Raw genomic sequence first — 15,417 nt, 5'->3', positions numbered from 1 at the left:
AAGTACTTTTTCCTGCATGCAGATCAGATGACACGTGTTACATGCATATTCATTTTATGTAATACTGTTATATGTTAAATTGAAAATGGATTTAATGATTTGATACTTGATAAATACTCTTTAAATTATCTTTAAAACGTGGAATCACTTTTAAAGAGATAGTTCCTTTTTACAAACAATTTTTAGATTTGAAAATTTCGATTTTGGAATAGCTTACTCAAGTATTCTTAATACAAATACTTCACTATTGAAGGTATTTGAAACCTTTAAATTCATTAATCTCTTATAGACTGGCAAAATAGCTAGTTAATTTCATTAATAAGATGTGGTAATGCAAGAGCAACAAATGAAAGAAATGTTAACATCAAAGGAATCGGATTATATATATTTTCTATTGCAGATAAGTCCAATTGTTCAAATTCATACTATTAAAGCTAATGTGAGATATAGAATTGGACCAAAAGATGGCAAAACAGATACTGATATATCATACCCAGATCCCCCACAAAACGTAACAAGTAGCTTTGATTTATGGGTAAAAAGTGAAGATAAGGAGTTTAGGCTAACGAGAAAAAGTAGTAATAACAAAATTGAATCATGCAAATATTTTTATAAGGATTCAATAACTGGGACTTATATGCCTATACCTTCTTTCCCTGATATTATTGTTGTTACTTCTGGAACAAAGCTCCGAATAATGACATCACAACCTACTGAGTGTAATATAGCATTTGTTTTAAAATCCCAAAATATGGTAGATATCGTAGGATACACGCTAAAATCATCAAAAGAAGTTTTATCAGTTGAGCCCCCAAGTACAACAACACATACATTGCCAGGAGTAGAAGCAATTTCTTCATCGTGTCTATATAAAAACCAGTACAACTCACCAGCACAGAATTGGGCATCAGAAACTGAAAAGAGCTATCTCATATTTTCAGAAGCATCGCTTGGTAAAGGAGGAAATGGTGAAGTATTCCTTGGATTGAATCGTCGGACGCTAGAATTTGTAGCAGTGAAATGTGAAACCCCTGGATCACTCTCTCGCGAAGCAGAATATTTGGAAAGGTGCAAGGGTAATTTTGTTGTAAAAAAGCTGGATTGGTTCCAAAATCACATTGAAAATAAAGAGTATCTTGTAATGGAATTACTTCATGGGGGTACACTTCGTCAATTATTAAGGTTTAGATACAAAGATGGACTTCCAATTAGAACTGTACAACAGCTAATGCATACACTAATTCTAGGTGTGGATCATATGCATTCACGAGGTATTGTTCATCGTGACTTAAAAGCAGCAAATTTGATGTTTACTGATTTAGTTAGCAATTTAAATGTGGATGTTTATAGAATAAAGATATGTGACTTAGGAAACTCAGGTATTTCATTAAATGGACGTCTGAAAGGTCATTGCTGTACTTGTTTTGCCACTGCACCAGAAATATACATCCACAATGAATACGACGAGAAAGTAGATATTTGGTCTATTGGGACAATTTTCTATGAGTTGCTAACTGGGCATAGATTGATAGAATGCAACCATCAGGTAAATTGTGATGCAACCGAAAAAATTCTGAAATTTAATTTTAATGAGATGGAGAATCAGCTTAGAGATCACATGAAAGATCAACTAAATGGAGATGAGAGTAGACTATTAGATGATGCTATAGATCTAATGAAAAAACTCTTGGAAAAAAATCCTTCTAAAAGAATATCAGCAACATCCTGTTTATCCCACAGATTTTTTTCAGATTATCAATACTTGCATCTAGATTATTCCCTAAGATGCGTGATGAAATTAAATATAGCCAAAAATACCGATGAAAACATCACTTCATATTGTGAGAGCGATGAAAATAGCCTTTTTTACTCATATTGTAAATGTTCAACTTGCGTTTGCTGCAAGGGCCATTTGAACCATAGTATTAGCCGTGGAAAACTAATTTCAAGCTACTACTCTGGTTTAAGTACATTATATTCGAATAGCAACTCCTATACTAGTAATATGGGCCATATTTTTAAATTGAGTGGATATCATGTACTTAAAAAAAACTTCCCAATTAGTAATAAGTGTCAACATATTGTGTTACAAAAGGAAAATGAACAAAATCTCAACATCCAAAATCAATAGATATTGGTTAAATATAAAGGAAAAGTAAATATTTATTTAAGAGATAAGTAATAATGAATAATCATTTGCAATATAAAATTAATAGATGTGAATTAAGCTTGTTATATCTTACAAAAATTGCATAAAAAAAAAATGTGAATAGTCACTGAGAATAGGGCTTAATTTATAAATACTTCAATCATATACCTCCACTAGTGTGTTTTATTATATAGGAATTTAGTGCGAATTTATAACTCACCGGTTCTTGACATGTCAAGATCATCATCTTCAAAGGCATTATCCGGATTAAGGAATGGTTCGGGGTCAAATTGGTGAGTCACGTGAGATGCAAGCCAGATTATCATATTATGGACAGATCTATCTCCATCATACCATATCGGGTCACTCTTTTTATTCGCAGGGTATAGCATTAATGAAGGATAACCAAGAATATGAATATTTTCAATTTCATTTTGTGAACCATCAATTTTGGCAATTTTTAAGGTCTTCAAATTATGTAGTCTTTGACCAAGAACATTAAAATCTGGTTCTAGTTTTCTACAGTGACCACACCAGGGAGCATAAAATACAATAAAAGTATCTTGATTGACATTGTTCAAAACTTCACTTTGAAATGTAGTGGAAACAACAATACGAACTGGTCCATTATTCTCTTCATCAAGAGGTGGTTCCTCACTCTTAAAATATGGTTTGAGTTTGCCTAAAGTGTAATCTTGGATGAAGTTTTCTAATATAGAATCTGCAAGTAAACCTTTACCAGATATACTAGATCTGTAAACTAAGGGTGGTTGTTGAGGGTTCATTGGGATTTTATTCAGCTTAAAATCTCTATTTTTTACATCAGAAAACTTTAAAATAGATATAATGGGTGTTTGTTCATCATCACTAGCAAGAACTTGCCTTATTCGCCTCTCATGTGGCAAAGAAGTGCTACTATGAATAAATAATAGCTTGCCTCTAAATTTTCTAGCTATCTTCTGAAACCTCTTCATGACTTCATTATGAGTAGGATCATTTTCAGATGAAAATAGAAAGACCAATGGTCTATCATCAGAGAATAGCCTTTGAGTAACTAAAGGAACGAACCTAATAATCAGTGGATATTCATATTTACGCACTTGCATATCTAATTCTTCAAGGCTATTTAAGTCAATAGATTTTACTATTACACGCCCAGTATCTACATTATCTTCAGATGTATAATTTCCAAATATATCCTTATGGTTATTCCAAGGAGTATAAATAATCAAATTAGATGACACACTTGCTAATGGTACTGTAGAACTATCAGTATACGAGCTGCTATTGCCTAAAAGTACCTCTACAACTTCCGAGTTATTTGTATATGTATGACCAAATAGAATATGCTGATACTTTCTAGAAATTTTCAAGTATGCTGGAATATTTGAATTTAAATTATTATCATTAGATTCATGTTCATTAGTAATATTTGGTTTTGGTAATGAAGAGTTTAATGTAGAGTTAATAATAGCAATGATTTTTACACCAGAATTATTTCTATCAATAAAATTTTCCAGAGCCTTTTTATTTGAAATATGGAAGTCTCTATTTAATTCCGAGTTTATAAAATTAACTATTGCAATCGAGTTCGAAATACCTGTATAGTAGTGACCAACGCCTTCAAAGTATATCTTAATTGTTGGGAATTTCGGAACTTGTTCTAAAAGAACTACTTGACGGTTATCATTAGCATCTAATCTCCCAAATGGTATATTATATTCCTTCATAATATTAGCAGCTTTATCAAATTCTGGAAGTATCTCACGACAAAATACACACCATGGAACATAAAAAAGTACAACTGCAATTTCCGATGTGAAGTTTTTTAGATCTACCAAACCCAATTGTTTAACATTGCTAGCTTCTAATCTTTCATTAGTATTCATGCTAAAAGAAATACTACTTAAATTTCCATTTATATTATCTATAGGGTTTGGAATATAGGTTGCAGATAAAAATGGTACTAAGATTAAATGAGTTAAGAGTGCTAATAATTTCATTTCAACCAAATATCTTGTAGTATATTAAATTAATTTAGAAGTTGGGTAATTTTATTATGAAATTTGTACAATAAATCTATTTAAAAAAAAAAAAAGAGAAAGGAGGAAAGAAAAGAAACTTCCAATTTTTAAATCTTTTTATGTTGCGTAGCGGGTTAGTTTCCGTCTATCAGCTCAATCTAGTAAAAAACTTAAGTGAAAGCTATGAAAAGTGGATAGTTTGTGGATATAAGGATTTACCAAGCTAATATAAATAAATACAGGGGTCTTACTAGCAGGTTATGGTGAAATAATAATACTCCTGTATTTTTACTCAATCTTCATAATGGGAACTAAAATTCCCAAAAAAAAGTGACATGAAGTATTCTCCATAATATGTAATAGTAGTGAAATTAGTAGATATTAAATATCCACTAAAACTTAATTATATTGACTTAATAATAGAGCAGTTTTTCCAAGATCTTTGTTAATGTCAAAGTTAAAGAAGTAGGTAATATAATTTAATAGGATAGTATACTTTTAAAGAAAAGAAGAAAAAAAAGACTTTGAAAGATCATTATATATACAATATATCATTGAAATTATGTATCTAATATTAAATGAAATCACAAATATAATTACTTTTCCAATTAAATTGATTAATAATACTTCTAATATGTCTTTTTTGTTAATCATGATCCAAGGATTCCCTTTCTTCAGTCTTGAGGTAAGCAACTGTAAGATCTTCCATTGACATTTGTATAGGCTTAAAACGTCGTTTTATTGCATCAACTCTTTCTATTGGATTACCTCCAACAACAACCATATTTAAAGAAATACATATTGGCTGCAATGCAAGTACCAATGTCTCAATTTCAGGTTGTGTATTATCATTTGAGCACCATATTAACTTCTCCAAAGTCTTATTTCTAAATGGTAAGCTACCTATAATCGTATCAAAAAAATCAATACATCTTCCATTAATACGGTTTCTTGAGAAATCCAATACTTTTATCTCGCAAGAGAATAATAAGTGTCTAAGAAATTGTGCAAAGTCTCTTTTAGTTTTGCTTGGTCCAAAGTGATTAAAGTCCAATAACAACTTTTTACATTTGGAATTCCGTACAATTTCTAAGACTAATGGTGCAGATTTAATTGTTAAATCATTGATCCCAAAATCTAGCTTAAAAATGCTTTTGAATTGTTTCAATAAAATAAAAATTTGAGATAAACCTTCATCATTCATATAACAGCCTCTGAATGAGATTTCTTTAGGTTCTTGATGCACCAAAGCTATATTTAAACAATGTGAAAATATTTCATATTGATAGGGAATACCACTCATATCCAATGGAGCTCCATGTCTAACTCTTGAAAATGCATTTGTAATATAACTAACAACTTTTTTAGCTGGAACTAGATTATATTTATAACATAGATCAATATATTGACAACGCCATATTTGGCATCTAACTGATCTCCATAAAACTAGTCTATCACGTCTTAAACTAAATCTCACGGTTATTTTAGGTTCTCCTTTTAGTGCAATTGGCATTAAACCTTGAAGCTTTATATCAGTAGTTAATATAGCAATAGTATTATTTCCAGTGATCTCATTGCTGTTCATAGCAGGAACGAATGATTGTATATTAATTCCTTCGGCAATCTTATCATTTTCAGTGTTAATTTCTAATCCTCCATGAATACTCTTTTTTTTATCTACTTCTTGTTTTACGTCCTCCTTAATAGAATTTGAATCCTCACTATCATAAAAAGAAACTTCTTTCCTAAGATTAACTTGAGATGTAAAATCCTCGATCATTTCTAATTTTTTTTTTGGTTCATTCTTTAATAATATATGAGCCAAGCTCACACCAGATACTTGAAATACAAAATTCCCAGGGATATCAGCACAAGGTTCAATAGGAGATATTTCTGCATCTGGAGTAAAGTATATACCACCTTTAACTTTCAATTTATCTTGTTTTAAGGTAAAGCAAGACAATAGTCTTTCCTTAAACTTTATACGATCTCTATCTATCCACACAATTATAGTATGTTCTCCGAGCTCATATATTTCAATTCTGTATTTTGATTTAAAGTTCCTAAAAAAAACAGTTGCCAATGTAACATATATACTCTTCATTGACTTAAATAATACTCTAGTTAGTATAAGATTGGTCGGCTCCCATTCAGTAACATCAATAGAACGACAGATAGTGTGATAATCAACAGATTCATCTAGATCACTAATATACTCATCTTCTTCATCATAATATTCGTCTAAGACTGATATGTCATCTTCATATAATTCAGATTCTTGATCTATTTGTTCAAATTCATCTCTATCAAGGCCTTTATGAGTAAGCAAATGTGGTTTTTTTATTTTGTGTAAGATACTTTGGCTTAAGGATGACTCTTCATCTGTAGCATATTCATCCAAATCAACATTCAAAGCATTTTTATTTGTGTGTTTATCAGGAGTAACATTCCTTTTATTTTGTAATGTTGGACTTATGGCTCCTTTTTCATCTTTAAGACCACCTACTTTCACTTGCCTTTTTCTCCTTCCAAAACTTAAATCCTCCCTCATAATTCGTCTTCCAGGATAATTCATATCTTTAAAAGAGTATAGTGCACTTCTTCCAGGCACCATACCCATTTTCCTATATCCAAATTCATCATACTTCGTTTTAGGAGCTACTGAAGATTTTGGTATAGTTGGAACATTATTTGAAACTAATACATCAAATAAATTATTAATATCTTTTTTATCTAATTTGCTATACTCATCAAGTACAACACTTGTAAGTTTTTCAATATATGTATCTGCACTCGCAGATTCTTCATGAGTTCCTTCTAATAATTTTAGTCCTTTTTTTTGTTCTGTAGTTTGAGCATCAATTTCTTTTTGCCATATATCTGCCATTCCAACCAATTGATTCATAGTAATCGGTTTAAATTTATCAAATTTACCTAATTTATATTTTTTTATCTTTCCTGTATTAGCAACATGTAATGGATAATTGTAATTTTTCCAAAGTTTCATTTCAAAAGCTTCATATTCAGGGATATAATTAATCGTTGTTACATCTATTCGGGACTTTCCTGTAGTAGGCAATTGAAATGCACTTGATGGTGTTAAATAATTTGATTTTATAGCTGTTGAAGGGTTTATTGAAGGGTTTGTTGAAGGGTTTGTTGAAGGTTTTGTAGTGTTTGTATCAAGTTTACATCTACCATTTGGACTAGCTAAAGGAGGTAAAGGACTTGGTGAAACATTAATGGGAGCTTCAAGACTATATAGTGAATTATATGCAAACTCTCTTAAATTAATACTTGAGTGTGATTTAAATGTTAAATAAGATTTTAAGCCCATTGATGTAAAGCTATTGATAACTAAATCATTCTCAATTTCATCCCAAGTACCATGATCAATTTTAGATACAAGATTAGCTATAGAATCATATGGAATAGATTGAAATTCTTGCTTCCAAACAATTCTAGGATCTTGAATATGAGCTGGTAAACCTGTTGGAAGCTTATCCGATATTGGTGGTGTGTACTGCTTTTTATGTATACCCAGTAACATCTCAGTTGAATCTGGAACAGTTGTAGCATCTTGAGCCAAGGTTATTTGTGTTACCTTGTTACATCTACTTGGATCTTGTACCCTAAATGAATTTTGAAATAACACTTCATCAAAACAAGGATAACTTGTAGTATTATCAATAATCCTATTTATAAGCGATTCTTTTTCTTTGGATCTTTTCTCAGAAGCATCATTTCTAATACATTGGAAATCTTCATTTTCCTTATCTTGACAATCAAACCAACCAATAGAAGTTTTGAGTGTTTCTAATTGTTTAGTCACATTAATATGCTTCTTAAATTTCTCTGTAGAAATAAGAGATTCACTAATAACTTCTAAATCTATCTCATTATTAAGAGTTACTCCATACTTTTTTTCGAATTTTGTTTTAATCTGTTTAATTTCTTTTTTATCTAAAGCCCCCTGCATTTTCATATCTCCACTTTTAAGCTTCTTTCCTAATATTTTTTTTCTAAGTTCTTCATTTATATAAGGCTTATATAAAATTTCATTATTATTGTTGAATTTTGAACTTTCAATAGGGATATTTTCAGGTATGCTCTCCATTGTTGACATAGCTGATTTGTTATTTAATAAAGTTTTATCTAAAATTTTATCCTGCATTGGATCTATCATATTTAATATATCTAATTCTATTTTACTATCCTTTTCTGATTGTGAGTTCTTAGCTCTTTCAGCTGCAAAAGTCATCATTGAAGATGTACTCCTAATAGGTACTTTAATATTTCCAAATTTTTCCATAGTTGTCATCTTAGCTTCTGGTACATCCATATTTGAATATATAATATTAGATATAGAATCTTTACTATTATTAGTTATACTCCTTGTCATTTCAGGATTTTGATATTTATTACTCTTTTTGTCTGTTTGTGCTTTGCAAAGTATTGGTTTTAAGGGCTCATCTGTCCATACTGCTTTTGCCTCTCTATATTTGCCTGAGTTATAATCATAAAATTTCTCACCAGTAGAATTTAGAATTATAGTTCCCTTAGTTTTTTCAAGCTCATTCTCAAGTTCCCTTATTATATTTGGACTATTCATTTTTCCCCTCTGTATTGGTAGAGAAGATGACGTTATAGTAGCATTTTCAGAGGCCATTGATCTTTGCCATCTTAGACTTGGACTCATTGGTTTCCATTCTTCGCCTCCTGAATATTCATATGATTTATCTCCTAGTTTTATTACTGTATCAAGTCCTATATTTGGTAGTGAAAAATTTTTGACACTTCTTTTTGTAACTTCCTCAGAGTTTGTATTATTTGAAAGTAATCCTAAGACATTTAATTGTTTAGTAACTCCACAAACTCCTTCTATTTCAATTGGTAGTTCTGAAATACTTAGTTAGTAATCTAGAAATAGTTATACAAAAAAGTCGAAATTACCTGCAGGATCATCAAGAGCAGAGAGAACCGTAAAAGATTCCTGAGCATTACTAGCATCTAATTTTCCATTTAATTCAGACTTTTGCACTGTATTTCCTGTATATTGACTCTCTTCAAAATTGCTTTCATCTATAAATGTATTTATGATCGAATCTAAAAAAGCAAAACATTAAGATCTATATGCTTAATAATTACACACAGTTACCAATAGCTTACTTACTATTTACCTTTCCTATTTTCTCTGTATAGCTAGAGATATTCGTCATTTGCCCAATATAATTATACTTAAGATTTAATTCTAGTCAAAGTGGAATTGTCAATATCGCAATGCCGCCTCAAGGTCTATGTAATACTATGAAGACCCTTAATAAGACTCAAATACTTGTTATAATATACTCATTTAAAAATGTATCCTATACTTTATCCTCTAAATAACTTAAAAATTATAATATTAGTAGTTGCAAACATATTCTAAATACAATTCTTAATAACATTACTAATTTAAAAAGTGTATAAAAACTATTTTAGACTCATAATCCATACTCAAAGCTGTTTTTTGCTATTCCGTTCTTTCTCAGCTTTCCATATATCCAATAAGAGCTTCGATATTATATTAAAAAGTGAATTGATAGCCATATAGCCATTTTCAGTGAAAAGTTTGCCAACATTAACACTAGTACATATATTACAACTTGTATTAGTAACTTCAAATTTCATTTCTGCTGTAGGTCTATCTAGGGATATTTTTATGTAGTATGCCTCCTTATTATATATCCAATATTCGGAAAGTTTCTTAGATCTTGAGGATGGCTGAGAGAATGATATAGAGTGACCACGGCAGGGAGAATAGTAATCAATAAGTAACAAAGTAGTCATACATAAAAAAAATCCAAATACACAAAAAAGTATAATATATTTCTGACCAGGGAATTTCGCAATAACAGAACCATATATTCCAAATAAAACAGCTAAAATCATTACAAAGTTCTTTCGATGAAATAATTGAAGTTCTTCCTGAAAACCAAGCATTGATAACATTGTATTTATTACATTTATTAAAAAGCGTGTCATATCATTCTCATTGTATAAATTAAGTAATTTGTTGTGTTGAAATTCCTTGCAAAGTTTTTTAAGAGCCACTTTACTTGTCTCCTTGTCTTTAAGGGCTTCAAATCCAAGCTTCTCACTATCTAAGGAATCCTTCTTCATAATAAGTATAGTCCTTCAAAAAAAAGTGACGTTAATAACCCTTGATTTAACTTTAAAATGTATAATAAATATTCAGAAAATAAAAAGTAAAAAAAGCACTTCACACGTACAGCCTCTTCAAATACTTAGGGCGGATATACTTAATATATCTTTAATCATACACCTTTATAAAAGTGGGTGAAATTTTAATATATACCAAATCCTAAAACATTTGTATAAATTCTGGTACAAGTAATTACATGTCATTCAGCCATCTTATTTAATTGTAAATTTCTCTAATACTACCTTAAGTCACGAAATAAAAAAGAAATTGCAAGGTGACAATGATGTGCCACTATACAAAAAAAGTATATTTCCTATTACTATAAATAATCTTTAGAAGTAATAAGTATTATTCTAATATATAGTTATACCTATCATCTTCTAGTTTAACAATAATTTTAAGAAATTAAATTTACTCAATCCCTATTCAATAATTATTTTTATGTCTCCCATATAAATATAATTAGACGTTAATACCTCATGCAAATGCACACAACTTAAAAAAGGTACTACCTATAACTGATATTTCTAATTGTTTAATTAGCATGGAAGAGCAATATAACTGCTTTATAAGCTTTCTTTATCCAAAGCCATCTAAATGGGAATGCAATAGTCAAGATATTTTACAGTATTATGTAAAAATATGGGATAAGTCAAAGTTAAAAAATAAGAAAACTTCAGATAAAAATCAAACAAATGCATCAAATTTAAGTGTTTCATAGCTAACTTTTTTTAAATCTTCAATAAGTTTATCTCTATCTGTAGAAAATTGGTATAAAGTCTTCAAATTATTGATGCTTATAGGGGATAATTCACTACGAGATCCATTTTGACGATTGCCATATATACAACTCTCTAATAAACTAGTTGCAGCTTGTAATTTTGTAGAGTAAAAATATGTAACCGCTAAATTATTTGCAGATATACTTGCTGATAATGAAAGATCAAAATTAATACCTAAAGATAATTCTTTATATAAAGCAGCAGATGTACTAAAGTCAAGTGAAGCAGCTACAGGATCATCCTGAATTAAATTTAATAGCCCATAATTGAATCTATGAGTAGCAATATTAACTGAATCTTTACTTATTTCATCACGATTAAGAATTTCTTGTATCCTATTAGAAATAGTTTCAAAAAGTTTGGTATCTCCATAATGAATACATAGTCTTGAAAATACTGACAAGCATGGAATATTGTTAGGATTGTATTTCAGTATATAATTCTCTAATATATATATTGCTTCTTGATAGTACTCATGTAGTACTAAAGTTGAGCATAATAAATAACTAGTAGTCTTTAGTTTATAAAACCATTTCCTATATTGAAGATTAGATGAAGATTCTCCCTTTAAATTATTAAATATTATATCGATTTCATTCAGTAATAAATATAAGTCATCAAGACAAAAAGTATATAAAGATTCATAGTTTTGATATTTATCATTAATCTGTTGGGTTGTATTATTATTATTCTGTATCCATAGCTTGTAAAACATTAATTTACCTTGAATAACATGGATACGAAAAAAAAAGAATATATCTCTTCGTATATTGGTATCTTGAGATTCCTGTGAGTACACATTTTCATTATCTCCACTTCTTCCGTATGGATATATTAGTGAATAACATGACTCCCACACTAATGGATCATAGTCCATAGGTGTCAAAAAATTAAAACAATTTATTTCTACTTCTCTTATATATTTATATGCATTTGTAGTATCATTTAAATATAGATAACAATGAATTAAGTAGCTCAACCAGTGAATGCCACATATATCATACAGATGTTTATTTAACTCACTTATTTTATCGGAATCTCTGTAATTTATACTTAAATCTAAATCTTTAATAGTGATATCTGAAGCTTCATAACTTAGAAATATATATCCGTCATTGTAAAATTTCATTATTGTATTAATACATGTGTTGAAGTCCCTTTCAAACAGTATTTTCTTGAATTGATCGTATGTATCATTACTTAAATATCTACGATTCTTACCTGATGATGGGGAGCTCATATTACAATTTTTATTTAACGTTCACATGTAATAATGAAAATTTTGAGGTAATCTAGTTTCACAAAAATTTATTTTTACATTACTTAAAATTAATAGCTATTTGAGCGGCAATTGTTAAGGCGCTAACAAATAAACTTAGGTACTAGTCTGCATTATGTAATACTTTGTTCACTTCTGAGGAATCCAATTACATCTTTTTTTATGCTTTGGAAGTTATTGGGGCTAGCTGATGTTTTGAAGCTAGCATATTAAATATCTATTTGAGTATGCTTACAAATAATAGAATAGAAACTTTGAAAAAGTATAGATCTATATGCAGTGAAGTGATAAAGAATCAGCTTTATCTAAGTGGATATAGCATTGCTTGTGATAAACAAATACTAAAAACATATGGAATTACTCATATACTTAACTTGTCTGGTGCAACATGTGTAAATAGATTTCCTGAAGAATTTGAGTATAGAACATACTATGTATATGATAATCAACAAGAATGTATTGAGGGAGTTTTATATGATGCATTGGAATGGATAGATTACACTTTAAATTACAGAAAGAGAGTAAAGAAGACTATAGACGATATAGAAATAACAATAAACTTGAATAATAAGACAAAATATGGAAAATTGTCAGATAATAAAAGTGATAAGATTGATACTAAGAATAATCGTATACTAGTTCATTGCCAGGAAGGAGTTTCTCGCTCATCAAGTATTGTTATTGGATATTTAATGTGGAAGAAGAAGAAGTCGTTTTATGATATGTCAGAACATGTAAGAGCATGCAGAAGTATTTCGAGTCCAAATATAGGATTTACTTACCAATTATTAGTATTTCAAAAATCTCTTAACCCATTTTTGCATAGAAAAGATGGAGACTATTACCCAAGCATAATTTCTGATGACTATATTAATAATATGAATAAAAACTCAAATTTGCTTGTTGAATTGGGAAATTGTACATACTCAATATTTTCAACTAGAATTTATGTAATATCTAAATATAACTTACCAGTATGCCTTATTAATTGGAAAGCTGAGAGCATACCCCCACTTAATAAATTCAATGTGTATATTTTACGTCAAAGTTTGGTCAACTTTTCATCTAAAAATAGGCTTGAAAGGATGTGGATTTGGATAGGCTCTAAGTACAATATTTCAAGTTTATGTAACTATTTAACTTGCATTAGAAATTATGCTAGACAGGTTTCAATTATTGAATTAAATAATCCGGTCCATAGATTGAATATAAAAGAAGATATTTCAAATTGTATTGACGTTGATTTTGCTTCTAATTTTGTACATAATATTAAGCAAGAATATTTAAACAATCCCTTTGAATTACAATATAAAGATGAATTTCCTCCACTAGTTGCAAATAAAGGATCTGTATACATCATATATATTACTGAAGGTTATGAATCAGCTGAGTTTTGGAATGTTTGTTTTCCAAATCGGTATAATGCGATTACTAGGTCAATTTCATCTCCCTCTATTTCTGGTATGTTGGAAAGACCTGATGATTTTGACCAAATTATCAACCACGATTATACAGATAAGCAAGTAGACAGTACAACTCTTAAGAACAGTAATTTGGGATGTAAAGGTAGTCTCAGCAGTGAATATGGAGATGCAAATTCAGATTTGTCTACTATGAATACTATGGATAAACAAGATAAAAATATTTTACAATCATCTCTATCTTTTCAGTCTTCTAATACTACTTCACCTTATAAGAGTAACAAAAATGGAATTTTATCTATATCTTCTACACTTTTAACCCAAAGTTGCTCTTGTACAAATGATCTCAATTTAAAATTTTCTTCTCTTATTGACGATCATCAATCCAGCGAATTATGCAATGGATTAAACCATGAGTGCAAAAATAGGCCCCCAGTGGTTATTCCACGTTTAAATATTAATTTAGGGAACTCTACAAACCATTTAAATAATATATTTAACAAGTTGGAGGTAAATTCGTATGAATTAATAGAACAAAGGAATAAAGATAATAATGATCAAATTCTTAATAATACTTTACTTTATGATAATCTCTCCTCTAGTAGGGATAATGAATTACCTTATGAAGGAGCAGACGAATTAACACCAAATAACTATTCATATATAAGTATGAACATAAATAGATCATATTTATTTAGATATCCAGACTACTTTAGTGATTCAATTGGATATTTTGATGCGGATGATTTATATCCTACTTCACTTTGTATATTAGTTGTTCCTATACTATCAAAGCATGGTACTAAAGAGATCCAGACTATTAGTACCTCAATTATTAATTCTAATTTAATAGAAATAAGCTACATTAAATTATATCTATGGGTTGGAAGTGAAAGTTTATATGAAAGTGAAGCCAAGCTACTAAATAAGGAGATAAGTGAAGGATATATTGAGGCAAACGAACTTAAAGAATTAAAAAGAAAAGAAGAGAATGAAAATATAACTGATTTGGAAATTCAGAGAACATTTGTATCAATCGATCAATATATAACACATGGTAATATAGCTATAGAAGATAGTGTGACATCTTTAAATTCAATCTTAAATACTGTAGATGAGGTTTATGATGATAAACCCACTTTGAAATCTATAGTCAGAGACTTTATAAATTCACATGATATATTTATAAATAAGAAATTGATATCCCTTCATGTTGAATTTGAAAATAATGAATCTGAAGTTTTTTGGGACTGCTTCTATAATTAATAAATGGAATTTTTAAATAAAGCAAGATAGTAATAATATTAGAAGGAATAAACGGTAGTATCATGTTAACAAGAGGATATTCTTAGTATAATAGCTATGATATTAGAACTATAAAATATTAGATTTTAACTAATTTTACATGAGTTCAAGTACTACTAATTTTTATTTTAAAATATTTTAAACTGTTCAGTATTATTGCGTTAATATTATTCATATTTAATTCATCTATGAATAATTTATAAGTATATACAATTAAAATATTGAATACTATTATTAAGTTTACAAGTTTAT

General features: G+C 29.2%; 6 protein-coding genes across 6 annotated transcripts, besides 4 other annotated features; 2 read left to right on the top strand and 4 right to left on the bottom strand.

Moving 5' to 3' along the window:
• Positions 1 to 355: 355 nt before the first annotated feature.
• Positions 356 to 2,131, top strand: CMU_035520 (protein kinase domain-containing protein; the record flags this gene model as incomplete). Its single annotated transcript, XM_002141693.1, has 1 exon — positions 356 to 2,131. The coding sequence occupies one exon, from the start codon at positions 356 to 358 to the stop codon at positions 2,129 to 2,131; it is 1,776 nt and encodes a 591-aa protein (XP_002141729.1).
• A 227-nt stretch (positions 2,132 to 2,358) lies between these two features.
• On the bottom strand, positions 2,359 to 4,152 carry CMU_035510 (thioredoxin family protein; the record flags this gene model as incomplete). The annotated part of the gene is made up of 1 exon (XM_002141692.1): positions 2,359 to 4,152. The coding sequence occupies one exon, from the start codon at positions 4,150 to 4,152 to the stop codon at positions 2,359 to 2,361; it is 1,794 nt and encodes a 597-aa protein (XP_002141728.1).
• Positions 4,153 to 4,198: 46 nt separating this feature from the next.
• Positions 4,199 to 4,247: a sequence feature (AT_rich).
• Positions 4,248 to 4,819: 572 nt separating this feature from the next.
• Positions 4,820 to 9,392, bottom strand: CMU_035500 (uncharacterized protein; the record flags this gene model as incomplete). Its single annotated transcript, XM_002141691.1, has 3 exons — positions 4,820 to 9,072; positions 9,127 to 9,279; positions 9,347 to 9,392. 3 exons carry the CDS (start codon positions 9,390 to 9,392, stop codon positions 4,820 to 4,822), a joined length of 4,452 nt encoding a protein of 1,483 aa, XP_002141727.1.
• A 277-nt stretch (positions 9,393 to 9,669) lies between these two features.
• On the bottom strand, positions 9,670 to 10,335 carry CMU_035490 (uncharacterized protein; the record flags this gene model as incomplete). The annotated part of the gene is made up of 1 exon (XM_002141690.1): positions 9,670 to 10,335. One exon carries the CDS (start codon positions 10,333 to 10,335, stop codon positions 9,670 to 9,672), a length of 666 nt encoding a protein of 221 aa, XP_002141726.1.
• Positions 10,336 to 11,065: 730 nt separating this feature from the next.
• Positions 11,066 to 12,400, bottom strand: CMU_035480 (uncharacterized protein; the record flags this gene model as incomplete). The annotated part of the gene is made up of 1 exon (XM_002141689.1): positions 11,066 to 12,400. The coding sequence occupies one exon, from the start codon at positions 12,398 to 12,400 to the stop codon at positions 11,066 to 11,068; it is 1,335 nt and encodes a 444-aa protein (XP_002141725.1).
• Positions 11,727 to 11,748: a sequence feature (AT_rich).
• Positions 12,401 to 12,666: 266 nt separating the features above from the next.
• On the top strand, positions 12,667 to 15,126 carry CMU_035470 (dual specificity phosphatase, catalytic domain-containing protein; the record flags this gene model as incomplete). The annotated part of the gene is made up of 1 exon (XM_002141688.1): positions 12,667 to 15,126. The coding sequence occupies one exon, from the start codon at positions 12,667 to 12,669 to the stop codon at positions 15,124 to 15,126; it is 2,460 nt and encodes an 819-aa protein (XP_002141724.1).
• Positions 15,127 to 15,282: 156 nt separating this feature from the next.
• Positions 15,283 to 15,308: a sequence feature (AT_rich).
• An 18-nt stretch (positions 15,309 to 15,326) lies between these two features.
• Positions 15,327 to 15,417: part of a sequence feature (AT_rich) that runs on past the window's edge.

This window comes from Cryptosporidium muris, genomic scaffold (genome assembly GCF_000006515.1).
Source record: "Cryptosporidium muris RN66 scf_1106632373425 genomic scaffold, whole genome shotgun sequence".
Classification (NCBI taxonomy): domain Eukaryota; phylum Apicomplexa; class Conoidasida; order Eucoccidiorida; family Cryptosporidiidae; genus Cryptosporidium; species Cryptosporidium muris.
This window is presented reverse-complemented; position numbering and strand designations above follow the sequence as displayed.